Source organism: Scleropages formosus, chromosome 13 (genome assembly GCF_900964775.1).
Source record: "Scleropages formosus chromosome 13, fSclFor1.1, whole genome shotgun sequence".
Lineage (NCBI taxonomy): Eukaryota > Metazoa > Chordata > Actinopteri > Osteoglossiformes > Osteoglossidae > Scleropages > Scleropages formosus.
The window spans coordinates 20375453-20402927 of record NC_041818.1 but is presented as its reverse complement, the minus strand read 5'-3'; the positions used below and the strand labels follow the sequence as shown (position 1 = coordinate 20402927).

Genomic DNA, 27475 nt, shown 5'->3' with positions numbered 1-27475 from the left:
AATCATAAAGCTGCTTTTGTCTCCACAGGCACAAACAAATGCAAATGGACCTTCTTTACAAACCATGCCAATCATGAGATCTCATAACAGCCACTTGATAAAGAAGGTCATCAAAGGAGTCTTTGAGAGCCTTGTGCATGTAGTCCCTGCCAAAGCCACTAACTTCAGGATGACTCAGTTGTTGGGCTAATCTGTGTTAATATATTTGTCTCACTTCAGTCTTGTTTCACAGGTTTTCTTGTTAAAAGCCAAAGCATCAAACTAGTGTGACACATTTGACTCATGGTTTTTCTCTACATTACTGGGAGTAAGGGGGCGGTTAACTGATCTTGGTCGTCACATCTAAACTGGTTGGATACAACCAGTCTTCTACTTGAGGGCATAGATCTAAAAAGTGATGTCGACCCATCCTTTGAACTTCAGCAGTAGGCAAATGATATCGCTTGTGTAAATCTGAATTTCCAGATGCTGAGTTTATTTGGGCCGTTAGGACGTGTTCGGTGCTCCTTTCTAACCCTTTATCGTAGATGCAGAAGATCTTCATAACTGTCTGCACAGTCCTGTGCGTGTGTGTGTGTGTGTTTTTTTTTTCTTTTTTGAGCTCTGGTTTACAGTCTATTTCCCAACCCTGACTGTCTGTGAAGAAAAGAAGAAGTCAGCAATGGCATGGAAGTGAAGGCTGAGCCATCTCAGTTGCCCAGTTCCCTACCGAGCACCTGACCAGAGCAGACGTCTCACAGCACTCTTGTCTCCAGAGCAAAGGGCAGGATGTTCCACCTGCTGCTCATCTTGAGTGCGCTGTCCAGTGCATGCCAAGGTAAGGCACCTGTCCCTGTCCTCTACCTGTGCTGCTGTATGCTGGGGGAGCAGCCTTTGCACGCCTGCCAAATGTCTTACACATGTGTTCAGATCTTCCGAACATTGTGCCAAAGGACATTCGTTAAAAACATTGTGTACTACCTTTATTTTTCCAATTTATTTTGTTGACTAGGATATAATTTCTGGAAACTTTTTATTGTTCTCAGCATGCTTTTTGTGGTCAATGTGGGAATTTACAATCAAGCAAAGTAATACACATTTTTAGAAGTCATTGCTGGATCTAATTGCAAATACTTGTATTTGTCCAGATAATACAATTTGTTGCATTGCATTAAAATTTGAATGCACCTTCACGAGTGCAAAAAGGAATAAATTTAACGATGAAACTGATATTGTGTTTTACTGATTTGTAGAAACATGCTTTATATTGTCTAGTAGATAGTCAGATGTATATATACATATATATATTACATTTTTAAACATTTAATCTAAAGCAACTTTTAATATTAACAATATTATATAATATTAATAAAGTTATAAATTAAAATGATATAATATTATATAAGATTATATTTTAAAATTATATAATATTACATAAGAATATAATAATACAATTATAGAATATTAACAAAGACAAGCTCAGTTTAGAAAATTCCATTTATAGGGAGGCTTTTCGAAGTTTCAATTACAGTAATATATCATTAAGCTTTCCCTTCTACAATATTTAGTGAACTCAAAATGTCCAGATCTGACTTTTCTTTCATTGGACCTCAGTGACCTTCCTGTAAGTGGATGTGTTTGATACGGTTAGAGTGTCATGGTGGGGCACAGTGTTGCTCTACCCTGCATGGCACAAGAATGAAGAATATTTGACCTGACAAAAAACACATAGAGTGTTTACAAAAAATATCCAGAGGGATGTGGGAAGGGCCATCATTATGTTCTGAGACAGGAGTGATGTTTTGCCCTATTTTTGTTGACTATGAGTAATGACTGCATGGTCTGTCCTTAGCAGGTCACAAGCACCCCTTCAATGTGCCCCTTGTTTTGACCCTGAAATGTACTATTTGCCATGCCCATTTCTTAATGGTCCTCCAAAGCTGCTGAAAACCAGAAACCATCAAAAACCTATCGTTAGAACCCCCACAGCATTCGTACTCTTCTGCATGCGCCAGTGTGATTTCGCAAATCCTCTCCATTCCGTTCCTTGTTCACAGTAAGGTGTTTCGCCTTCATTAAACACTCCTCAAACACTCTGATCGATGTCAGGATAAACCCAAAGGCAAGCGCTTGTATTTGTTCAATGCGGCTTTAATTCACAGAAAAAGAAAAGCACTTCCAACGTATTCTAACGGTAGCTAAAAACCACATAAATGCACAAAGCAATATGCAAATTATTCCTTAGTGTTTGTGGCCAAAGTAAAGCTTTGCAGTCTTGGGAGCTTGAAATATTATTGTCTCTTCTTAGCAATTAAGTAATCACAGAAATATCCGTTATTGACACAAAGCACAAAGTACATACAAAGACATTTTAACTGATAAGGACCTCTAATTTTGCTGAGCGGTCCATGTTTCAGTTCTGCTATTAAAATTGGAAAAACTCAATTTCTGTTTAAGTGGTTCGGTGCATTTAGCTGGACTGTCTTTTTCAGCTCTTTTCTGCGCAGAGGCATGTCAAAGTGACCTACTAATGTACAGCGAGCAAACGGAACTGAAAACATGGGGTTGACCTTCCCGGTGATAAACACAGATGTTTCATAAACATTTGGGAAAAAAAAAAAAACATTTCCACACCATAACAGCACAGGACTTCAAATAGGAAAAAAAAAAACCTTGAAAAACGAGTATAAAATAACAGCCGTGATATCAAATGCACTGAATGTGTTGTAATGTAAGTTCACGTTTGTAAATATCTGAAATATTTCAGCAGTTGCTCACTTGAATTTGAAATATTTTTTTAAAAAATCATTTTAACACAGTGATTTAAAGCGATGGGGATGGTGTGGTGCAGTGGGGTGGGTCTGGGGTTCAAGTCCTGCTGGGGGTGCCTTGCCATAGAGTGGCATCCTGTCCAGGGTGTGTTCCCTCCCCCTCCAGCCTTGCACCCTGCATTGCCAGGTTAAGCTCCAGTTCACTGTGACACTGCTTGAGAGAAGCAGTTGCCCACGTTGTGTGTGATTTAAAGAGATTTTCTATTTGCTCACCCAAAAAAGCATACAAACATATGCTGTACTTGTACAATGTTCATAATATCCTGCTGGAAAGTAGTAATTCCAGGTTTCATATTGATGGTGACCTTGAAAACAGAGTCCTAACCACTGCAGACTAGACCAAAACATCTGGAACCCCAAAAAGGTCAGGGCCGTAGGTCAAGGTCGGTGGCAAACTGATCAGCCAGTCACAATAGTGCATCTACTGGGAGTCACCTGATCCCCTGTATAGACACAGCCTTCCCCAACTCCACTCTTCCCCCACCATTCTTTCATATTCGGTTTGCTAACAATGTCTCCTCAACTGTTGATGAAACTTCTGCATAGAAAATGCCAAGGCTGGAGTTCATTTAATAACTAATCCTCCAGAGCTACTCATGACATCTGTGTGACACTACATGTATGTGGTGTGTGTTTTGTAGGGGGGACATTGATAAGTTGACTACGGATAACAATTGATAAGTTGCACCTGACACCGGCATTGTCTTTTCAGTAGTGCACACACACACACACACACACACACACACACACACACACACACAGAGGCTGAAGCCACCTGTCCCCAGCAGGGTCACAGTGAGCCGGAGCCCAACCCGATAACACAGGAGGCAAGGCTGGAGGGGGAGGGGACACACCCAGAACGGGATGCCGGTCTGTCACAAGACACCCCAAGTGGGACTCGCACCCCAGACCCCCAGAGAGCAGGACCCAGCCAAGCCCGCTGCGCCACCGTGCCTGCCTGTTCAGTAGTGGAAGCTGTAGAAATACTCCTGGGCTTTTGATACCGGTGAAAACAGAGAGTCTCACATTGCTCTGCTCAGTGATGAAGGAGATGATGTCTATCTGGACATGTGCATCACTCTTTAGAGGACTGGGAACTAATTGCTGGCAAACCACACTTCATACACTTCTCATTAATGTGAAAATCAGTGGGCTGAAATGAGCATTTAAACAGGTAGCACTAATAAAAACATTAATAAGTATCTATTTTAATGGGCTCCAAAGCACCAGTAATCCTTTTGGTCATGGATTTTGCACAGCCATTCAGTCATTGCACTCTATTGCGACCTTCTCATATCCATATAAAGTTCATTCACTTGTAGAGACCCCGGCAACTTCTCAAAATGTTTTCATGTATAAATGAAGACGCTGGTCTGTGCCAATACATGTTAAAACACATTAGCAACTTGACAGACTTACCAATTTTTTTCTGTTTTTACTGTTTCATATTTTTTTCAAAAGCGTTCCTATGTGACAGTTAAAGGGGGAGACAGCCAAGTAAAAACTGTGAGCAAAGAAACAAGTTTTTTTTTTTTTTTTAAATCTGAAATCAGTGTTCCATAGAACAGAAGAGAGAGGTTTGAAGGCAAAAAATTAATTTTCTGAAATAATATTTTGCTTTTTAGTCCATTTTTTTAAATTTCTGCCAATCATTCCCTTGGACCCTCATATACTGTGGAGGCTTCATCAGCTAACATAATGACTAGTAGAACAGTTTGTAATCCTGAAGCCTCTTCTGATCTTTCATCCAAAATAAGAAAAAAACTGAGTTTTCATGCTATAAATCTTTTGTAAATAATAAATGTTTTGTGTGTATCATTCTGTCCTTCACTGTGCTTTACCAACATTTTAAAAAGCATTCTGAATAAAGTACACACGTTTGGGGTAAGTTCTGGAGACAAAGAGTCATTCGTAGCTCGAAAACTGGTTTGGATATCTAGATAATAGACCAGTGGAAACAGTGCAAACAATACCAAAGTTGGATGTCACTGAAAAGGAGCCAATATCTGTAAAAGGGAAAGCAGAAACGAGAGAAGGAATGGGAAATCAAAGCCAAGCCTTCTGGACTCAAAGTTATTGTTGGCTGTGCAATCTGTTTCCTGGATTTGCATTACTGTCCTTTAGTTCGAGACACTTCTAATGCACAAGCAGGGCTTTCATTTCCCCATTTTCCCTATACAAAACACACACCACATACATGTAGTGTCACACAGATGTCATAAAAAACATCAGTGTGGTTATTGCTATTGAATTAGACTGTACAGGACAGGGACAGCCGTTCTTTTTTCCAAAGGTCATAATCATTATTGCATGGTTTGAGGGCCACATATGTAAAAATCACAGTAAACACACACACACACACACACATACATTGGCTGAAGCCGCTTGTCCTGAGGTGGGTCGTGGTGAGCCAGAGTCTAACCACAGTAAACAAAATAGTAAATTTTTTTTTCTTTTCTTTTCTGAACCGCTTGTCCCATATGGGGTTGCGGGGAACCGGAGCCTACCCAGCAACACAGGGCGTAAGGCCAGAGGGGGAGGGGACACACCCAGGATGGGACGCCAATCCATCGCAAGGCACCCCAAGCGGGACTCGAACCCCAGACCCACTGGAGAGCAGGACTCGGTCCAACCCACTGCGCCACCGCACCCCTTGCAAAATACTAAATCTCATGTCTAAATTGAACACACACACACACACACACACACACACACACACACACACACACACACACACACACACACACACACACACACACACACACACACACACACACACACACACATTTTCAGAACCGTTTGTCCCAGACAGGGTCGCGGGGAACCGGAGCCTACCCAGCAACACAGGGCAGAAGGCCAGAGGGGGAGGGAACACACCCAGGACGGGACGCCAGTCCGCCACAAGGCACCCCAAGCGGGACTCAAACCCCAGACCCACTGGAAAGCAGGACCCGGTCCAACCCACTGCGCCACCGCACCCCTGACCTAAATTGAACAATTATCTGTTTTATTGTATAAAACACACACACACACACACATTTTCAGAACCGCTTGTCCCTTACGGGGTCACGGGGAACCGGAGCCTACCCGGCAACACAGGGCGTAAGGCCGGAGGGGGAAGGGGACACACCCAGGACGGGACGCCAGTCCGTCGCAAGGCACCCCAAGCGGGACTCGAACCCCAGACCCACCGAAGAGCAGGACTGCGGTCCAACCCACTGCGCCACCGCATCCCCTTGTATAAAACAACAGTGTTAATTACAAAAACTGTTATTTTGCTGATACAGAGAAACTTATTTTTATCCATAACAATACAATTTACAATATTTGTTGGAGGGACAGTTCACACAGGCACACCATCTGAACCGCTTGTCCCATACGGGGTCGCGGGGAGCCGGAGCCTAACCCGGCAACGCAAGGCATGGGGCCAGGGAAGGGAGGAGGGGGGACACACACCCAGGACAGGACACCAGTCTGTCGCAAGGCACCCCAAGCGGGACTGGAACCCCAGACCCACTAGAGAGCAGGACCCGGACCAACCCACTGCGCCACTGCACCTCCCCTCAGGGATAGTTCATTATGGGGCTATGTAGCCCTTGGGCTGCATGTTAAACATCCCTGTATAGGACCTTTACAGTCTGGACTGTTTATATGGACACAATTACTATGTAGCGCACTATTAATACGACTTTGAAACATTCAATATTATTGACAAATCTGAAAGACTTGGTATTTTTCACTAGTCCTAATTTAAGGATTACCAACTACAGTGCAATAAATTATATAAGATGACATCAAGTCTTAATGTACTGCGGTGTAAATGTGTTTAAAATTCTGTGATACATAAAGTTGGCACTGCATTTCCAGAAAAGACTGAGCAGGTCATCGATGCTGATGAGTCTATTTACCCCACAGGTCGGAGCCCTCCTGTGATCAGACTGAAGTCAGACGTCTTGGAAAGCGATGAGGTCGTCTTGAAACAGGGCACAGAGATGATTCTGAGATGTGAGGGGGATAGCGATGTCATGTGGCATCTCCGGCTGGCAAAATTAAAGAAATTTATCAAATCCTCGGGAAACAGCACCATCTTCAAAACAGACTTTCTCACTGTAGAGTTCACAGGCACATACAAATGTGCTTATAAAAATCAGCCAGACCTCTACTCTTCAGTTCACATCTATGTGAAAGGTAAGCTTTCAAAAAGATACTGACATTTTACGGGGAAAGACAGGATGCGCTAATTGCGTGTGTTATAATAAATTAACATTGTGTTGTCATCTTGTGTCTTTTACTGTCTGCTCAGAACCTGAGACGTGAAGTAAACATTGTTTTTTTTTTTTTTCTGATGTCTGATGTTATTCTACTCTCTTCTTTCAAAAACAGCTGGATAATTGAGCCATGACTCCAATGTATTGATTGTGCCGTATCACATTTAGAAAAATTGTTGTCTCCGACAGACCCACGCTGCCTGTTCACGGCCGTCAGCACCTTCAGACCTTTGAAGAAAGAAGGTGAGGACTGTCTGCTGCCTTGCCTACTAACAGACCCCAGTGCCGCCGACTTCTCACTCCGCATGGTCAACAGCTCCGCACTGCCCGCTGGAATGAATTATACAACTGACCCGAGGAAGGGGATCACCATCCGGGACCTCCGCTCCAGCTACAACGCGGACTATGTTTGCTCTGCCAAGATCAATGGGGTGGAGATGGTCTCCAGAGTGTTCTCCATCAATGTCATTCTAAGTGAGACATGATTCCCACCCAGGTTAACTAGAACTTCATGCATGTTCCAGGAACATTTTAACCCCTTTCTCATTGACCGAGATTATCTCCTAGATGTTATCGTAACAGGTTTCACTTATCTCTTGCTCCTCCAGGGTTGCGCTTCCCACCTTACGTGTTCTTGAACTCAACTGAGTACATACGCCTTGTGGGAGAGGAATTGCGGATATCCTGTAAAACCCACAACCCAAACTTCAATTACAATGTCACGTGGATCCATACCTCCAGCAATGTAAGCACACATCATAAGATGAAAGCTCTCGGTCAAGGCAGAGCTTGACTAAGATTGAGTCATCTATCCGTCCCCTAGATATCTGGGGACCGTGACAGAAGTCAGAATGAAACACAGCCGAAGAGTCCTCTATCACTGATGGTTTGTTGTCTTCTTTCTGTGTGTCTTTGATTTTGACAACTCGCCCCCAGAATGTAACCAGAGAGGAGGACGTACGTTCAGATCTCTTAGATGGTAGTCGACTTAACATCAAGAGCATTTTGACGATTCGAGCAGTGACTCTTTCCGACACAGGGAATTACACCTGCATCGGAGTCAATGAGGCAGGGATCAACAGCTCCACCACCTACTTGAAGGTTATAGGTAAGACATCAACCACCATTATGAAAATTCAGTGTCTAGGCAACATAAAAGTTACAGAGGCCTTTCTGTTTAAAAATACATTGTGAATGACGGCCTCGGTAGAATATTCATTTGTAACAGACGGAGGCGGACCAAGGTGAAGTTTATTTACAAGGGTGCACGGGAGAAGACAACAGGGGGAGGGAATAGTGGAACCGGGAACAGATGGGTCGGGACAGTGCTTCGGGGACGGCGGCGTCATCTGGGGGCTCGGAATCGGGGCTTCGGGCGTGCTTGTGCTCAGGGATAGGGTATGTTGGTCAGGTTCTCTCGTGGGGTGTTTTTCTCTCTCTCCTCTCTCTCTTTTCTCACCGGAGGGTCCGGGGGAAGAAATAGAGACAGCGATCAGTCCCAGCTGCGGCTGTCTTACCTCAGGCTCCTCCCTCCTCCCCCGCCGTCTCGGCATGCTACGCCATATTTTTGTGATGTTGCACATTCAGAATGTGACGACTAAAGTCAGCTCTGGGATGAACAAATAAATGAATTTTGTTCCATTTTTGTCACTTTCCAGAAAAACCATACGTAAAGCTTTCACCAAAACTGCCGCCAACACTTGATCACGATGGACTCTCCGTGAAAGTCTACGAAGGGATGGACCTGGAGCTCGGGGTTTACCTTGAAGCATACCCCACTATCACGTTTCATGAGTGGGAGATTCCGTCATCTCACAACTCCACCTCACTGGCTAAAACTTTTAACGAATATAACTATAGGTGAGTCTGATTCTTGTCTTTAAATACATTCTTAAGGGTAGTTCACCTCAACATCAAGATAATCAGCTGTGGGTATTTCCTAGTACTGATTTCACGCGTACTTTTCATTGCAGATACGATTTCACCCTGATTCTAAAGAGGATGACCGCCAAGGAGCAAGGCCTGTATACCTTTCGCGCTAGAAATGCTGGTGTCAACGCTTCCCTCACTTTCAGAGTGCAGACTTACCGTAAGCAAGGGTCTCAAGTAGTCAAACTGAGCTTTTCCTCACACTGTCACTGGGCTTTACCCATGAGTGTTTGCATTGTCTTGTGTCACAGAGAAGCCTGTCGCCACAGTAAAGAGGAACAATGCCACCACTCTGACCTGCACTGTGATAGGGTTCCCAGCTCCTCAAATACAGTGGTACCAATGTTCTGGAATAAGGTCCACGTAAGTGTCAAGGCTTTGGATGGAATTATTGTAACTCAACCAGATTACCTTCAGTATATTATATTGAGCAGGTATGGTATCATATGGTGACATAGGGCAGATAGCCGAGTGGTTAGCTGCGATCACGGTGCTGTTGACCCAGAGCTGTTTCTGGTGCTATTGGTCTGACAGGTGCAGTGAGAATGCCACAAACAACCTGAAGATTCTGCCTGCACAGACTGTAAATGTGAAGAGGGAGGATTTTGGGCCGGTGGAGGTGGACAGCGTGCTGACAGTGGATCCTGCTAGCCAAAGGGAAACATTAGAGTGTGTGGCCAAAAACCTAGCAGGAGAAGGCAAAGTCACAGTGGCTATGGACGTATCCCAAAGTGCGTTTAACCCATTGTCTCTCTGTATAGCTAAAGCATTCTTCAACCAACGGCATGTTAACTCATCTCTCCAGCACCTTTTTTACGTACTTCCTGTGTCGTCCTACAGACAAACTGTTCGTTCCAACAGTGACTGGGTCTGCAGTCCTAGCAGCCGTCCTCCTTCTTCTCTTGCTCATACTTCTCTACAAATACAAGCAGGTACATTAAACATATATAATAACACATTTACATTTACATTTGTTTATTTAGCAGACGCTTTTCTCCAAAGCGACTTCCAATGAACTCTATGTAGTGTTATCAGTCCACACACCTTATTCACCAAGGTGACTTTACACTGCTAGATACACTACTTAGAATGGGTCACACATATCACCATTTAAATGAGATTCTTGCAACAAAACACTGGAAGGCATTTTTTAGCTAGATTACTACAGACTACAATATATATTAGCAAGATAACAATATATATTCATTAGTTTTTAGTTCGTTACAGCTTTTTCAGCTTAATATAAAATTTTTACACCTATGAAAAATTTCAGATATTACAATTTATTATAGTCAATAATTTCATTAAACTCTATATGTAAATAGGTATGTTGTGATGAATGCAGTGCTTGTGATTTTTCTCATTAATATTTCATAATTACCATTACACCACTGATGGAAGTGTCATGTGTAATTATGGACAATGGTAATTATGGAAAATGGTTGTCTTTGAATTTATATATTTTTTCCTCATTTCTATTTCCAGAAGCCTAGGTATGAAATACGCTGGAAGATTATTGAGGCCAGCAATGGGAACAACTACACATTTATTGACCCTACGCAGCTTCCATACAATGAAAAGTGGGAGTTCCCCAGGGATAAGCTGCGACTAGGTAAATATTCTTGCTCAGGTTGACCGGGCTGCTATAACATTTTTTTTCCATTTACACGTCCTCTACAATGATCAGAATGTTGTGCTCTGATATTTTCTCTCTTGTTCTTGGTTTGTTGCAGGGAAAGTTCTAGGGGCTGGAGCTTTTGGGAAAGTGGTTGAGGCCACTGCATACGGTTTGGGAGAGGAAGACAATGTTACACGTGTTGCTGTGAAGATGCTCAAGCGTGAGTTCTGAATCAGGAAATCCATGCGGGTAGACTGCCATTGATCTGAAGTATTTTCGCCCTTTAACGAACAAATCCATAGTTCACTGATTTAAGGAATCTTAAGTTCCAATGGCTTAGTTGCCATAAAGGCCTTTATCTGGCATGTTAATTAGTGGCTGTCTTTATGGTAATCTTTTCTCCTTTGCAGCAAGTGCCCACTCTGATGAAAAAGAAGCCCTGATATCTGAGCTGAAGATCCTGAGTCACCTGGGCAACCACAAGAACATTGTGAACCTACTGGGTGCCTGCACTCATGGAGGTCAGTCCATTTACAGCAGAGAATGCTAAGACTTTGCACTATTTTCTCCCCACTGTAAAACTGGAAATAAACCAAACGATGTGCAGATACAGATGGTAATGCACCATCAGACATGGCGATCAAATGAAAAATTGCTTTGTTCTTGCTCACCACCCTCCATCCAGCTCTTTGTGTCTCCACCCAGGTCCAGTTCTTGTGATTACCGAGTATTGCAAACACGGTGACCTGCTAAACTTCTTGCGAAATAAGGCCGAGACCTTCCTGAACTTTGTAATGAGTGTGCCAGGATTCCTGGAGGGAACCAGTGACTACAAGAATGTGTGCATTGAGAAGAAGTACATCAGGAGGTACAGACTGATCAAAAAATGCATCTAGCATCCTTTGTCAGACTAGTGCTATGTCATGATTTATATTCAAATGAGGAGTTGAGAAGACACGTACATAGTTTTTACATACCATTATGCTTACTCTGGACACAAAAATATTTGTCCCCCAAGCCCAAGTCAACATCTTTTTGGATTCAAATCTTTAAGATATACTTGGTTCATGGTGGCATGGAAGGTAGCACTGTGGCCACTGAACTCCAGGTCTCTTGGTTTTGATAGGGGTTTGAATCTGGTTCAATCAGTGAGGAGTTCTCCCAGGGTTTGTATGGCTTTCTTCCAGGGGCTCCAGTTTCCTCCTATAGTCCAAACCTGTGTTTCAGGTGAACTGCTAACTCTAAATTGTCCCTAGAGTGTGATTGTGTGAATGAATTAGTGTATCCAGGATGTAACCTGCCACATGCTCTATGATTGCAGTATAGGCTTTGGACTATGACAACCCTACATTGGACAAGCAGTTCTGATAAAAAAATAAATGAATGGGTTCAATGATTGATATACAGGGCTTTATAGATAAGGTTGTAATTTCTTTTCACTCTTTGTGGTCCCTCTACACTGTTGTACCCTCAGTGACAGTGGAATTTCAAGTTCTTGCTCTGACAGCTACCTGGAGATGAAGCCCTCTGGCATGCTTCCTACCAGCTCTCAGCAAAGTAAATCTGAAGCTATTTCCATTTCTCTATAAAGTCTTCCACAATTTACCATGTGGCCTGAACAAGCAGCAATGTATGGATCCTGTTACTTTCAGGTTCCTCCTGTGAGGAGGCAAATGAGGACACATGGCCGTTGGATATGGATGACCTCCTGAGGTTCTCCTACCAGGTGGCTCAAGGGCTTGACTTCCTTGCATCAAGAAATGTGAGCAAACAGCTTCCATACCTTTTATGATTATATCTTCACAGAATTCCAAGCAAGAATCTTTGACATACATTGAACAATGCTTTCTTGCCTCTGTCTTGGCAGTGCATCCACAGGGATGTGGCTGCCAGGAACGTGCTCCTGACTGATGGTCGCATAGCCAAGATCTGTGACTTTGGCCTGGCTCGAGACATCATGAACGACTCCAACTATGTGGTGAAGGGAAATGTAAGCACCTAAAAAAATGATAACGCATGCTTAAAGTTCCTCTCTACCCTCTAATCCTTTCCATTTCTTCTTTGTGATGTCGTGTGGTGTCTGAGCTTTTGTAAGATGCCAGTGTGGGTTCCCGTTGCAATGTTAGTCACGAACATAGAGGAAGCGGGCTCCTTCATTAGCCAGACTTGTACTGAACTCAAACCTTGCACATTGTCTCACTCCACTTCACCATTATCTCATGCCAGCAGTGAAAACCTCATTGGCCACTTCCCTACACTGTAGAAATGATATACCACACGATACAAACTTAGTCTTCTGCAAGCTGACTCTATGCTGATTCTGAAGGCCCGTCTTCCTGTGAAGTGGATGGCACCAGAGAGCATCTTTGACTGTGTGTACACAGTGCAGAGTGACGTCTGGTCTTACGGGATCTTATTGTGGGAGATCTTCTCTTTGGGTAAGACACAAAGTCAACCTCTCCAGACAAAATTGCTTCCCTCATTTTACATATTGGATACTCTATGACATAGGCATATGCATAAACACATTGTATGTGTGTCAGGAGGTCATTCTACACGCTCTGCCCCAAACTAATTACGTGTAAAATGTATCATGAATTTACCAGCGCCAGCGAATTAGCGATAACTGTACCAGTGTCTTTGCTATTGACACATTAGACACAGGATTTATCTTGGTTTGGTATATATTTTTTATCAGGCAAGAGTCCATATCCCAGCATTTTGGTGGACAGCAAATTCTACAAGATGATCAAATGTGGCTACCAGATGTCCAGACCAGATTTTGCCCCTCCAGAGATGTGAGTTTTCTGTTTTCCCTGGTTTTAGAACTTGAAAATGGTATTGATTGGAGGGGATTATATTAGTTTTGTTTTTTTTTTTTTTTTTTTTTGGAACAATTTAAAATTAGAATTTTTAAAAAATATGTATTTTTCTGGCTGAGATTTGAAAATCCAGGAAGATGTTTTCCTGACTTATAACAAAGAATGAACAGAGTTGAGTACTTTGTAGTGGTGACTTTATGCCAGCACTGGGCTTTAAGCCCAGAAAAATGCTAAATTTTATGGTATGATACATTTTGGGCACAGTAAAGCATTGAAATTGAAGCCTGTTTGTACTTGTTTCTTCTCAGATCGGTCAATGCACCCCTTTTACAGAGGCTAACAGAGACCAGCGTCATTAACATTAAAAAAGAATGCACTTTTGTTTACTCCAAACTTTAAATCACTTTGGAGAAAGGCATTTGCTAAATGAATAGATGTATATATGATGTAAGTGTAACCAAACGCTCGTTCTCACTGCAATGGTCTCTCTGAACCGAGCGGCCTTCGAAGCTAAAGCAAATGATACGATAAAGTACATAAGGCTTGAACTTCAGTTGGAGAGAAGTACTCCAACAGGTTGATGAAAAGTCTGAGCCTGAAAGTTTTCCCATTAGGTACACAATCATGAAGATCTGCTGGAACCTGGACCCAACGAAGAGACCCACCTTCAGCAAGATCAGCCAGCTCATCGAGAGGTTACTTGGTGAGCAGCCAGAGCAGGTAAGTCATAGGAATGAGAGCAGAACCTGTTGCTTCATACTTGTCTAAGGTAATTTATGGTGTTCCCCAAGGTCCAGTCCTTGGCCCATTACTGTTCTTCCTCTATAGGCTTCCCCTGGGGGATATTACACACACACACACACACACACACACACACACATTTTCAGAACCGCTTGTCCCATACGGGGTCACGGGGAACCGGAGCCTACCCGGGAACACAGGGGCGTAAGGCCAGAGAGGGAGGGAACACACCCAGGACGGGACGCCAGTCCGTCGCAAGGCACCCCAAGCGGGACTTGAACCCCAGACCCACCGGACAGCAGGACCGTGGTCCAACCCACTGCGCCACCACACCCCCATTGGGGGGGATATTATTTAAAACATAATATTAGCCTTACCTTTAACGGTGCTTTGTGTCACTCTGGTAAGAAGCACACTCCATAAATATGAAATGAAATTGAAAAAAAGCTGAGTGCTCCCTTCTTCAGAATGCTGTGGAATGGTTTGGGCAGTGCCTCACCAAGGAGACAGCAACTTGCAACTCTATTTACAAGGGACAGTGCTTCAGTTTATAATAAGCATCCAGACAAAACCCTGAGAGCAACTGTTTCCCAAATTTCATACGGGATCTTTTCAAGCGTGTCTTATTTTGATTAAGTTTCATGAGCATGCAGAGGTAATTCCTGTGTTCTACATTTAAACCAACAGAGGAATAAGTGTTACTCTTCAAAGCTGTTTTGTCTGGGAGACATCGTTCTGTGCCTGTATGGATATTTATGTCATTTTCCATGCCCTTGTTCCACTGCAGACTTACCAAAATGTGCAGCAGGATGCGCCCGATGAGCAAGCCAGTGAATCATTTGACACGCCCAAGTGCTGCGAGGAGTCCTGTGACCAAGCTTGTGATCACGAGGAAGAGGAGCACCCACTGATAAAGACCAACAACTACCAGTTCTGCTGAAACGCTGTCAGTGTAGACCCAGCTGGCTCGGTTTGAATGGCAGAAATCACTATAAACTCGCTACCCAGTTAATCAAACCAAATTGATTGGCATTGCGCTGTTAGCCATTCTGTTTTGGAGAAGTGCTGTGGGAGGTACAATCACACTTTTGCAGATATCAGATCATTGATGAATCTTCTCTCTAAGCCACTCCATTTCTTCATTGTGATGTGACAAAGTGATGGCGATCAAACAGAAACAAGATAAGAGAAATTTATCATGGTGCAAATTCATGATTTCACTTAATGCCCATGGCGGTCTTTTGCAATTATAGACATTGTTTTAATTAAATTCCTTTTATAGGTTTTCTTCTTTGGTCGCACGGAATGAATTCTGAAATGTTTTCAGTATTGTCCTTCTATCTACGATGGGTTCAGTTTCATTTTATCTGTAATCATGATCCTGGGGTGAAAAAATGTTATTTTCACTAAATCGTCAGAGTCAGCATCTTTCTTTGGGGAACTGAAAGCACCTAGCTGTGCAGTCAGATAAGCGCAACATGATGCCTCGAACCCTGAGAACATACATGTTGAATTTGTCCTCAACGCAGTCATCTTGTCACATCCGTTCAAAGTTCTCACTATGCGCACATGAGGTGAATGACCTGGAGGTCTTGAGTCTGTAGGAAATGTCATAAACCATTAGACATTGACGTCGCTGGAAGTTTGTAGATAACATTTCTGCCAGAGACGCATATTTTGCCCAGAGCTGTTACATCTGATGTGCAAAAGAAATAAAGAAAAATCTAAAGCCTGAAAAAGATAATTTCTCCAGCAAAAAATTCAGCATAAAATACATTTTATAAGATTAAAAAAAATAAAAATTATAATAATAATAATGAGAAAGATTAGCAAATAATCAGCTCTTATTTTATGCAAACATATATTCCTCCTTCTTCTCTTATTGCATGCAGAATGCTAACTGTGACTGTCATTATCATGGTAATGTTGTAATTTACTATATAAGTAGCATTCAGCATATACTGCCTATAACACAGATATACACTTAAACTTGTATGGGAAATAATTTTGTCAAAGACAAACTTGCAATTTCCCCTCACTTCTGTCCTCATTGTGAATCTCAGTGATCAGCAATTTTTTTTTTTAAGTGTATGGAATAATGCTATTGTTTGATACCATTTTACTTTCAGCATAGCTGCTTTTTGTCTGATGAACTTTTGTAGCATTTTTAACTTTGAATAACGTGGAGAATTCCCAATCAGAAAAATGTCATTTATGTCCTAGAATTACACTGTATGAGGGTTTTTCTCTGGTCTCTGTGTACACTTACGTGTTGGGCCTGATCTAATATGCTAGTGAGCACAGACGTGACCGAAAGGGACAGGGGACCTTGTCCCTGTTGTGTTCAAGCAAGTTCACTATGGTATATGCATATAACTCCACTCAACGCTACTTTTAATATGTTTTAGTTTCCCAACATCAGACAAGTTCTCACACCATTGCAAGTAAGAGGTGCTGGATATTACTCTGATACTTTGCTTTGTGCACAAATGTTTTGTGTTTTTCAGCATAGCAGGTCATAGATAACACTGTGGCTGAACAGAATGCTTTCTTGTGTTAGTGATAAATGTGATAGTGACGTGCTTTATATATGGTTGTCCTTTATTTTTACAAAAATGCAGTTTATTATGCAAAAATAATCACGATATAGAAAATTCTCTCTGACCTTTTTCAATGTACTTCAATTGCATTTTTACACTGGGAAACCTGAGTGTCAAACCGCAGTCCACGTAAACGAGTTCTGTCTTTTTCAGGATGTGTCCGAATATCTGAAACTCCAGGTGCAGTTTCTCAGTATTCAAACAATGACTTCAGAAAAGCAGCTAAGAGGAGGGGATTGAGCAGATATCCCTGCTTGAAAAAGTTCATTCTTAACCACATATGGATAATTTACATGTATTATCAGGGCATTCTGAATAACCAAATTCCTTAATTTCATCCCAACTGTGATATAATTCTTGTTACTTTGCATACCAGCATGTCATAAAACAAATAAACCAGTTATGCCATGTCTGATGGTGTCACATTGTTTCTGCTCCCACTCCTTGTCTTCACACGTGGAAGTGCAAATCTTTTTAAGATGCAAAATGCACCAAGCCATTATTGTTGGAAATATATACATTAATTCTGTGCATTATATCTGTTATTACATAGATACATACATACATACACCCACACAAACAATAGATAGATATAGACAGATAGAGGTTATCATAGTAATCAATGTGTTAAATAATCTATAATAATATAAAATAATCAGCAGCCATTCAGAGTTCTGTGTGAGGGTTCAGAGGTGAGGGGTTGAGGGGTTGAGGGGTGAGTTTCAGGCTGTGCAGAACTTCTCTCAAACCTGGGTCTAAGGTTGCGCAACGTATCTGTACAGAAACAGCAAAAATCCCCTACTCGCCCAAAGCCACACATGCTTACAGGAATAACTGCTTGAGGCACTTTTAACACCTTAAAATTGTGTTTTTAAAACTTTAATATGGAAAAGCTACCTTCGCGTATGAAAAAGCGAGCTCTGTCTTTTATGATCTAAGTTTTGAACAAACCATCGCTAAAATCGCCATTAAAATTAAAACCCCCGTGCCATTGCACAAAGCCGTGCCCTCTCGTTTCCAGCTTCTAAATGCTGAAACTATAGGGATGAGCCGCCTTAAGATCCGCGAGAAACACATTTAATTTTAACTGTCATAAGTAGAATTCATGAGTTTCAGCAGTTTCTTGTCACCATTACGCAAAGGGCTATCAGTTGAATTTAAAATTTGAGAAACTGCTGTAACGTTGGTCAGAACTCTTACACCTCTCTTCCACGGTAATAAAAAATTTTAAGCAGGAAAGCAGACGGTATCGTCTCCCTTTTACTTAAGGCAGAAGGAAAGGGAGAAGCTGTATGAAAATTATATTTCATTTTTTTTCTTACTCTTCCACATGTGTGTCACTAGGGGGCAGCACAGAATCTTTGACCAACATAACTTACCCCAAGTATGGGTAGGGCTGTTGGCATGTGAGCGTTTGCTCGCTGACATGGTACCGCAAGGCCATCGTGCCTCATTGTCTATTTAGGTTCAGCGGCTCTTCTTCTTCATCCTCTTCGGAATTCCGGAGAGGCGACGGACTGGTGTCCCATCCAGGGTCTTCCCTACCTTATACCCGATGCTTCCAGGTTAGACCCTGGATCTCCCGCAGATCACTTTAAGAACCCACGATGCTTCAAGGGGTTGTTCCGGAAGATTCCGGTGGAATCAGGAGGGAGACGGGTTTGCCACTTGATGCAGAGGACGGGGCCCGGGAGTCTGTTGCAGTGTTTCTCCTCAACAGACCCTTCTCTGGAGATGACGTCTGATAACCCTACCACCCGCGTAGCAGCCCCCGGGGGTAATTCGGTCGGCCTCCACAGTGTCTGGAATGGAACTGCAGGAGGGCAGTTATCTAGGATGTCGGCTGAGGGGTCGTCCCGGGGTACGGGTGCAGCGAGAGGAGTAGGCCTGCGTGCACCACGCTTGCCTTGGCTTCCCCCGCGTTACTTACACCGTGCTAGGGCTGTGAAAACCTGGCAGCGATGCGAGCGCGTTACTTGCGGTCGCCAACGCCGACGCCTTTCTGATGCATTTTCCACCTACACAGCTGGTATTTTTGCACATCTGTGTGTCTCCAGTACTGTACTGGGAGAATCTTACCGCCAAGCCGCCCACTCCGGCACGTCACAAATGTGCGGTTTACTCTCCTGCAAGGTTCACATCATTGGGTCAGGTAACTAGGTCCAATCTGAGTGTAAAATATATAAATATAAAAAGGGTAGCATGATAATGAGGGCAATCAGCGCAGAACTGGAGGACCTGGGTTGAAATTTGCTCCAGTGCAAATTACCTAGCCGCATAAATGAGGGTAAATCACTGTAAGCGGCTACAGTATACAAAGCTGACGTTGTAAGCCGCCGTGGAGAAAGGCGTCAGATCAAGAAAAATCAGCGGGAATTGTTAATGACAAATATTGCTGCTATGTACCGCTTTGCACACCAACACAGCCCCCAAAAACCACTAACTGTCAACCCAGAGCATTCTGGGAAACATTAATAGCTGAGTCATATGCAGGATGTGGCACTATACCCCAGGTTAGATATTTCCATTCTCTTGAATTTCCAAAATACATTTAGAAAAGCTTTGGTGGTTTTTTGTTAAAACAGGAGCAGCTAATAGCGGAGAATTTAGAGCAGCTCCCTTGTAATAAAAGGACCTGGGTTTGAATCCCTGCTCCTGCTGTAATACCCCTGATCAAAGCATTTACCCTGAATAACCCCAGTAAAAATTACCCAGCTCTATAAATGAGTAAATTACTAAGTAGCTAAGTATACAAGTTGCATATTGTAAGTTGCTTTAGAGAAATAAATCAACTAAATTAATGTGTAGTAATAATAATAATAATAATAATAATAATAAACAGCAGTTATTCGATGCAGTGATGTCAGATGCAGAGCAAACGGCTGCACCTCATCTTCTAAGAGACGGTGACCGTTCAAAGTTTGAAGTCTGATCTCGCGGGGAGGGAGCTGCAACGGGAAGAGCGAATCTTTCCCCTAAAAAAAAACGTCATTGCTGCGTAACTACTGCAGCTGAACGAAAAATGTGCTTGGATCTCGCTGTCAGTCCCGTGAGTTCCAGGCGCGCTGATGAAGGCCATGGTCAGGCCTGGAAAAGCAGGTTCTCTCCACTCGGTCATCGCAGTCATGTTTATCTCATTTAATTTGATTCACTTTGGTTTATTTTGCCCTGGATGCGACTTCCCCGCTTCTGCTCTACACTGAGCGCTGCGTGTGTGTCGGAGGATAAGCGATAATTGAGACGGGAGCCAGGGGAGCTCGGATGCCACTCTGCCTCCAGATCATTTTGCGGGTAGTGAGGATGGGGGGTGGGGGAGTGGGGGTTGGGGTTAGGGTGATGCAGTCACCTCTTTCTCCATACTGGAGAACCGCCCACCCACGGTGATGCACATTCTTACACTCGGCTCCTCCCCGCACGGCTCCGTGTCCCGTGTGGGGGAAAAAAGAGGGAGACCGAGCGTAAAAGAGAGAGGGAGAGGCGGAGAGGGAAAGTGAGAAAGAGAAAGAGGAAGGCGAGAGCCACACGTCTGTCTGGGACGCAGCGGCAAGGAGTAGCGACGGCCACACCGGCTCCATCGTCACCGAGCTCCGAAGTGTGACACCTGTCGGGGCGTGACCTACGGAACCAGCCAGAAGGAGCTTTTCTTGACAAGAGGTTGTGAGTGGAGAGTTGTGCACGGGACTGGAGGAGGTCAAGAGGTGCAAGTGTGGATTGTCCAGGACTTTCTGGATGTAGGAGTTTCCCGGAGGGACGTGCTTTAGCTGACCTGACGCCAGGTCCTCCTCTGATTCGAAGTCCATTCTGGCTCTGCCATGAGCAGGAGCTCCTCGAGCTCCCACTGATCCGTCTTGACCCCCGCAGAGACATCGGCGCACTATGCAGATGTTATCTGTGGCTCTCTGGATCCTCAGTGCTTTCAATCTCAGTCATGGGCGGGACTTGCAGGCAGATGAGCGCGAGGGCGCGGAGAACAAAAAGGTAAGCAACCAGCCGGCGGCCTTCTACGCGTTACGTATTGGTTCCTGGAGCCCGTCACCGAACGGAAAGGTGAGAATGTTCCCAAAAAGGCCGGCCGAGTCAGAACATGTAGCAGCGCTAAACATCTAATCGAGGACCTTTTTGAAGTTTAATAATGCGAGAAGTAATTGGCCGCTCAGCTCCTGTGCTCGGTGCTTAGTTTTATGCTGCGTGATTGCTTGGAATTTAATGGTTGGATGTAGGTGTGTACGTGTGTATTCATGTCACTTTCTGCAAAAGCGGGTGTAATGATGATATGCTTGAAGAAAAGAATGAAAACAATTCTGGACGAACCACGGTCTGCCTGTTGCAGAAACTGAGGATCCGACACGCCAGGGGGTCGAGACCCTACGCTGAAAGACCAGATTATTTTAAAAGAGCCTAGGGGTCAGATCCAGCACCACTGGGAGAGGAGATGAGGATGAGTGGGTACAAGTAGGAGAGGAGACGAGTTCAGCACCTACTGGAGTAGAGACAGAAGTGAGATCCAGTATTTGACAGTGTGCTGAATAAGTAGTAGATGAGCTCAAATCCAAGGAAATTCTTAATCCCAAGCACCTGCTAAGGGTGACGGAGAAACGTTGCTGGTGTCATTGTTTATGAATCGGGCCGACGCAGCTGGCCGTAAGAACACGTGCAATATTCTGGAGCAGTGCCCTGCAGGGGGTCGCCAAGTATGTGAGCGCGAAGAAAATGAGGTTCCGCTCCTACTGATGTTGAGGGAGAACGCATGAACGCATGAACGCGTCGAAGAACATATTCTAAAAGCCATACGGGCTAACGTTTGGTACTCGGGAGTTCCAGCTCCTGCTGCGGGAGCCTTGATTGAAGTGCTTACCCTGAACTGTTCCAGTAAAAATGACCCAACTCTGTACGTGTAAATCATTGTTAATACATCAGTTCACAAATATAAGTTTAATTCACTTTGGAGAAAGACGTTACAATTTTTAGAGGAACGTGGTTTAATCCAGTGCTCCGCAAAAGGGCTTGCGGGCACTATCGTACAAGGCTGGGTTCAGTTCAGCACCTAACAACATAGAGTAGAAAAGGGTTCGAGTTTGATGTCCAGCTTCATGCTGTGAGAAGATGCTTGTTGAGGTGAGGATACAGGAAAGGGTCACAAGCACAGCCATATACGTTGACTTGCTAGTGGTCTCACACTCCATAGGTTCTCCAGTTTTGGCTCCAGTGAAATGAGCTCCCTCTCCTCCTCAAAACTGCTGAGTCCCTTTCAAAATTCAAGGAGGGTCTTGAAATACATCCTTTGGACCCACTTATCTTCTGATCTCATTCAAGCGCCATAAATTTGCATCACACTATCTGTCACGATGACCTTTGTATTTCCTATCAGACTCAGTTCTACAGGTAGCTAACGTGTGATACTGGACAAAACTGACTGTTTTTCCAACCTGCGTGTCTGTAATTATTTAAAGAAACATGTCAACCAAATGAAATGTAAACGCTGGTGACAGATCAACGAAGGGACTGCTGTCTCTGGCCGTGTCCTCCCGTGTCCTCGGCACCCCCGGAGCTTCCCCTCACGCTAGCGGTCTCGCACACTTAACCGCACACAGCTGGTGTGGACTTTGGTTTGTCTGGGCTGGATACGAGCGCAGGCCAGACACTGCTACGGGGCCTGGCTCCTGATAACGTCACAGCATTCCACGTTTGTTTCGGCACGCTCCTTGTTAACCTCCGGCGACAAGTTTCTCCTCCTGCTGTGATGAGGAACTGTAAAAAACATCCAGCTGATCAAAAGCAAAGCCCTCAAGACTCTACAGTAGCACTGAGAGTAACTAAAACCTTATGTGCTCAGAATAAGCAAACAGCACTATCAACATCTGAATTCCGCAGTTTCGCGTCCGTCCCACAGGATTCCCAGTTAGGGAGAGTTTCCCATGGGCAAAGGAGACATGCAAACAGGTCACTGCTCTTCCTCTTCATCCTTAGTCATGCGATCCACTTTTTTTTTTTTTCTTTCTTAAATTCCAATTGAACGTGATCAGTGTGACCAAGACCGGTGTCACTTTCAAGCACGAGAAGCGAAGTCACTGAAAATGATGCTATTCCCTCTGGAACCGAGAGAAGAGCCGTCAGCTTCCTCTTTGGGGGATCTGGGTCCTGCGTCCAGGAAGCAGACCACCTCGCATGGGCAGCTTTGGCACAATTTGTCTCCGTCTGTCTGGAAGGCACATAGGCTTAAACTTCCCTCTGCCTATAACCGAGACGGTCCCTGCTGCCATATTCAGCTTTCATAGAAAAACTAGCTTGTGATCATGATGAGTACAATAATGTGTCCCCCTTTCCCCACCAGGCCCAGCCATACAGCATCCGGACCTGGCTGGAGACCGTGAGCAGCATGGATGATCTGCTGGAGCTCCTCTACCCCGACTACAGTCTAGTGCACCACTGTCTCCAGCAAGCTTTGCAAGGTGCCCCCCCTTCCTCCTCGCTCAAGAAGGCCCCAGTGAGGACGTCCCGCGAGACGGCCAATCCCAAAACCCAAAACTTAATCAAGGGTGAGGATCTGTTCTCGGCGAGGGGGGGGTGGTAGCAACAATCATGGCTCGGCTTTGCGAACGAAGATTTAGGAAAGGGGCTGCCCACGACTGCCGCAAGCTCGCCGGTGGCTGACGAGGCCAGTGCGGGACAGGCAGGTCTGGTCGCAGCGGCTGCGAGGGAAAGACCGTTCCTCGTAGACGTGGGCGTGCCCTTCGAACTTGCGCAGTGGAGTTTTCGGGTGGAGTGCAGTGTGCGCAGTATTGCCCCCACCCTTTATACCTGGGGTTCATCTGCCTTGGCCTAGCAAGCTGGGACGGTGACAGCAAGGCCCACGGATCGTAGGTGTTATATCGGAGTGTTTTCTCCTAGATGGATGGCCAGACAGGGCTGACGACCTTCATCTGCCCGGGTTTGAGGTCAGAGTTGTTCTCTTAGGCTGGCTGCCAACCGAGGCTCACAAGTCCGGCCTACCCATCCAGTTATACTGCCGAGCACTCGGTCGCGCCGACGAGAAGGCGATGCTACGGACGCAGTAGTGTAGGAGAGGCCATTTGCAGCGACCTCCTGCCTGGCGAGCCAGACAGTAGCCACGTTGCGATCGCTACACCGGGAAGGAGGTGCGATGTACTGCGCGTGCACTTTCCCTAAGTGAGCGCCATGTGCGGCTCGGACCTCGCCACCCCCCGCCGAGTTAAACTAGGCGACTGGAAAGGCAATAAAGTGAATGGTCTCCAAACACGACCCAAAGAAAAAGAGAAATTATCATACAATTAATCAATTCAAAGGAGCATGTGCCACAGAAAGTTCCGAATGACCTTTCACAAACAATTTTTATTCATTCGAAAACCACAACTTCCTCACCAGACAACAAGCCTTATTGAATGAAAAAGGTCACCGAAAACATCCACTTTGCATGGGGTGGTTAAATCTGAAGTAAAGCAAAATTTGACGACCAGAAACAGTATAATACGGTCGGATCACATCCTCTCTGCGTTCTATCTTTTTTCCCTCCTTTTACCTGGAATATGCGTTTTGCCCTCAGCGGTAACGCTCCATTGACAGTCAGTGGCTCTTTTGTGCCGAATTCCACGTCACGACACCGTCCGTTTGCAGGGCGGCTTTCTCCGCCCGGTGAGTTTAATTTGCGACAAGCATCCGCAGAACAACGATGTCATTTTTCACCCACTCCACCCTTGCCTCCCAGAGATCATGACTGAGCTGCAGCGCACAGCCTGCCATCCCCGGGAGGAGTGCGTGGAGGTGGCGAAGGAGCACCCAGAGAGCACCAGCAGCTTCTTCCGCCCCCGCTGCATCTCCGTGCACCGCTGCGGCGGCTGCTGCAACCACGAGGGCCAGGAGTGCGTCAGCACCAGGCAGAACCTGGTTCAAAAGACGGTGAGGACGCCGCTCACGCATGCGATCGCACAGGCACGTCCCAGATGCCAGATGGCGTGCGTCACACGCTCGTATCCTCTGAGCCAATCTCGGCGCGGCCAAGTGCGCGAAGCCTGGATTCCCTCATTTTGTGCAATTCCCCTCCAACCCCACAGCTGTTGCAGATCTCCCCTCTGGAGCAGAATCCTTCCATCATCACGTTGACCTTTGTCAACCACACATCCTGCGATTGCCAGCCCAAGGAATCCCTCCACACCATCAGGAGGCGGGCTATCACCGCTTACTTCTCCCAGTGAGTACAGGACCCCAGCGGGAGGGAGCAGAATGCAGTACGATGGGGATATAAACCTCAACTGGTGTGGAAAGTCATCCAGGAAGTGGGAGACCAGCTTAAGGCCCACTCTTACACTATATTTATGATTCTCTCTGCTTCCCAGATGTTCTCCCCCAGATGTGCCCTGCAGTCCAGACATGGTATGGGACCCCACCTATTGCAAGTGTGTGTCCAAGAACTCAAGTCCCCTCTCTGCTAAAGAGCTCGGTGAGTTAGACCATACGGGACCAGCACAGTAAGCAGAACGTACGCATACAGCGGGCATCCTTTGAAGCTGATTTGCGATGCGTTGCATAATAAACTTGCCATTCATCTCCGAAAATACTTACCCGGGTACACGGACACGTAACCCGAAGGTGCAAACCTTGCTCCCTCCTATTAAGGCAGTTCCCCAGAGCATCGGCTACGCAACTTTTGGAGCTTAACTTCGAATGTGATAAGTGACAGAAACCTAAGCCTTCTTTCCTAACCCTAACCCTTCAGAGCTACTGGACGCAGCCCTGCTGGCTCTGTGCGGCCCAAGCAAAGTTCTGAACCGAGAACAGTGCAAGTGCATGTGTCAGAACGGGCTCACGGAGGCGAGCTGCGGGCCGGGTCAAGTGCTGAATGACACCTCCTGCCAATGCGCGTGTAAGCAACAACCCGATCCTGGGGTGTGTCCCCCCAACCAGACCTGGGACCCGGAGCGGTGCGGCTGCGTCTGCCGGACCGACTGCCCCGCCGACCAGCCTAGAGACCCCGGAACGTGCCAGTGCCAATGCAGGGATGGTCCGCAAACCTGCCGCCTTCAGAGGAAAATGTTCAGACAAGAGACGTGCAGGTGAGCACCGGAGCCAGGGTGGAATAGAAGCCCAGCTGCGTGGAATGATGGCGTCACCATAACGTCATCCGTGGCATATTGCAGCCGCACATTACTGTGCAGATGTTTTGCAATCACAGTAAAGTAAATCCTACTGACACACATCATCAACAGGGCTGTGGTTCATAAGAAGATTCAAATAGAAAGTGGGGTCGGGGAAGCGGGGGGCGATGTCAGTTCTTCATGACAAATATCGAAAGTGCAAGGCAAAGGGAATATCACTTACCTCTTAATTCATCCCATTCATTCTGGGAAATCCACCTCGGCGGATTAAAATTGCTTGGGTAAACGCCTCCGGCTTCCGACAGCAGGCTCTTACAGAAACTGGGAGCTTTGGGAGACCGAAGGGTGCGACATCTCGGCTCAGAGCTGGGTTCCACTAATGACGTGCAGAACGCTAACTGTGCTTTGCTTCTCTTCCCATCAGCTGCTACCGACCGCCCTTCCGGATCTCACCAAAGCCCTCGCAGCTGCCTCAGCCTGCAGCCCGCCAGCCGCAGACCCGCACCTCCAACAGGGAGGGCTGGTGGCTGTCGCGGAACCACTGAGACGGTTTTAGGTTGCCGGGGAAACGCGGATGAAGAATAAACATTCGGCCCGTTGGCACAGCAAGGGCAAGGCTCACGCTTCTTTCTGTGGATTACCTGCGTACAGCGAGAACAGTGCCAAGAAGTCATTCTTATGTTCAGGCAACATGAATCACTGCGGATCAGCAAACTACAAACATCCTCCACCCTCAGAGCATACGGCCTGACTTCTGGGAATAAACAGAGACTGTATTACACATGGGTCCAGACTTCAGCCTAATCTCGGGATTAGAAGCGGGGAAATATGTGACTGCAGGATATTGTCGTTCAATCGATCAATAACGGATGGTAAGAATTGTAAGCAGAAGGTTGGGACAGATCTCGGTTCTGCCAACGACAGGTGAATGACATACACCCTCACCAACCTGTCACGGGCTCAAACCAATCTACGGAGCTCGACGATCAACTTGATCAGTTGCTGCAGGTTCCATAAACTGTTCCATAAAATCCATTTTTGTTCTATGTACAGTTTCGCTACTTGAAGAGCTACATTTAGAATTACTCAAAATATTTCTCATACTCCGAATGTTACACTATATATAACAAAAGAAAATACTATTTATGTTCTTAGGATTGTATTTTTGGATGTGAACAAAGAATTCTGCAACTCGGTGGTAACAGCTGAAAACATTGGTTTTAGATTTAAAGCAATGTTGATGCTAATCTACACCAGTAAAAAACATTATTTATATATTTGTATAAGAAATAAAAGTCATAGGGATCCCAAAGCATATATATTTGATCGCATGCACGAGTGGCTGTGTAAATTATTTTAAACTTAAGTTGCTTTGAATAAGAGCCAGTTACGCCACAAACATAATAATTGTCCCATCTTCTTCGAGCATCACCTGCACCGTCAGCAGACTACAAGCCAAAGGCTCATGCATTTTAAATTAAAATGTGTACAAGACGTTGCTGTCCTGACTGGACAATAAGTTCAAAAACAAAATGTATACTAAGACCCACGTGGTTAGCTTAGTCTGGGTTTCATCT

At 45.1% G+C, this 27475-nt stretch overlaps 2 protein-coding genes across 3 annotated transcripts; both read left to right on the top strand.

Annotated features, from left to right (window-relative positions):
- The first annotated feature begins 287 nt into the window (after positions 1-287).
- csf1ra (colony stimulating factor 1 receptor, a) lies at positions 288-17190 on the top strand. Of its 2 annotated transcripts, none has more exons than XM_018756418.2 (21): positions 288-817; positions 6726-6998; positions 7268-7321; positions 7687-7823; positions 8015-8186; positions 8737-8938; positions 9052-9167; positions 9259-9370; positions 9542-9738; positions 9848-9939; positions 10493-10619; positions 10741-10845; positions 11036-11146; positions 11331-11493; positions 12100-12182; positions 12278-12387; positions 12493-12615; positions 12952-13063; positions 13324-13423; positions 14062-14167; positions 14976-17190. In XM_018756418.2, the coding sequence occupies exons 1-21, from the start codon at positions 769-771 to the stop codon at positions 15126-15128; spliced, it is 2697 nt and encodes an 898-aa protein (XP_018611934.2). In that variant the 5' UTR covers positions 288-768; the 3' UTR covers positions 15129-17190. The 2 variants fall into 2 exon arrangements, with proteins under 2 accessions (XP_018611934.2, XP_018611933.2); XM_018756417.2 differs by having other exon boundaries at positions 7268-7552.
- Positions 17191-20254: 3064 nt separating this feature from the next.
- LOC108936764 (vascular endothelial growth factor C-like) lies at positions 20255-27283 on the top strand. Its single transcript, XM_018756327.2, has 7 exons — positions 20255-20766; positions 23120-23324; positions 24512-24702; positions 24858-24994; positions 25140-25243; positions 25520-25856; positions 26323-27283. Exons 1-7 carry the CDS (start codon positions 20665-20667, stop codon positions 26441-26443), a joined length of 1197 nt encoding a protein of 398 aa, XP_018611843.2. The 5' UTR covers positions 20255-20664; the 3' UTR covers positions 26444-27283.
- Positions 27284-27475: the final 192 nt, after the last annotated feature.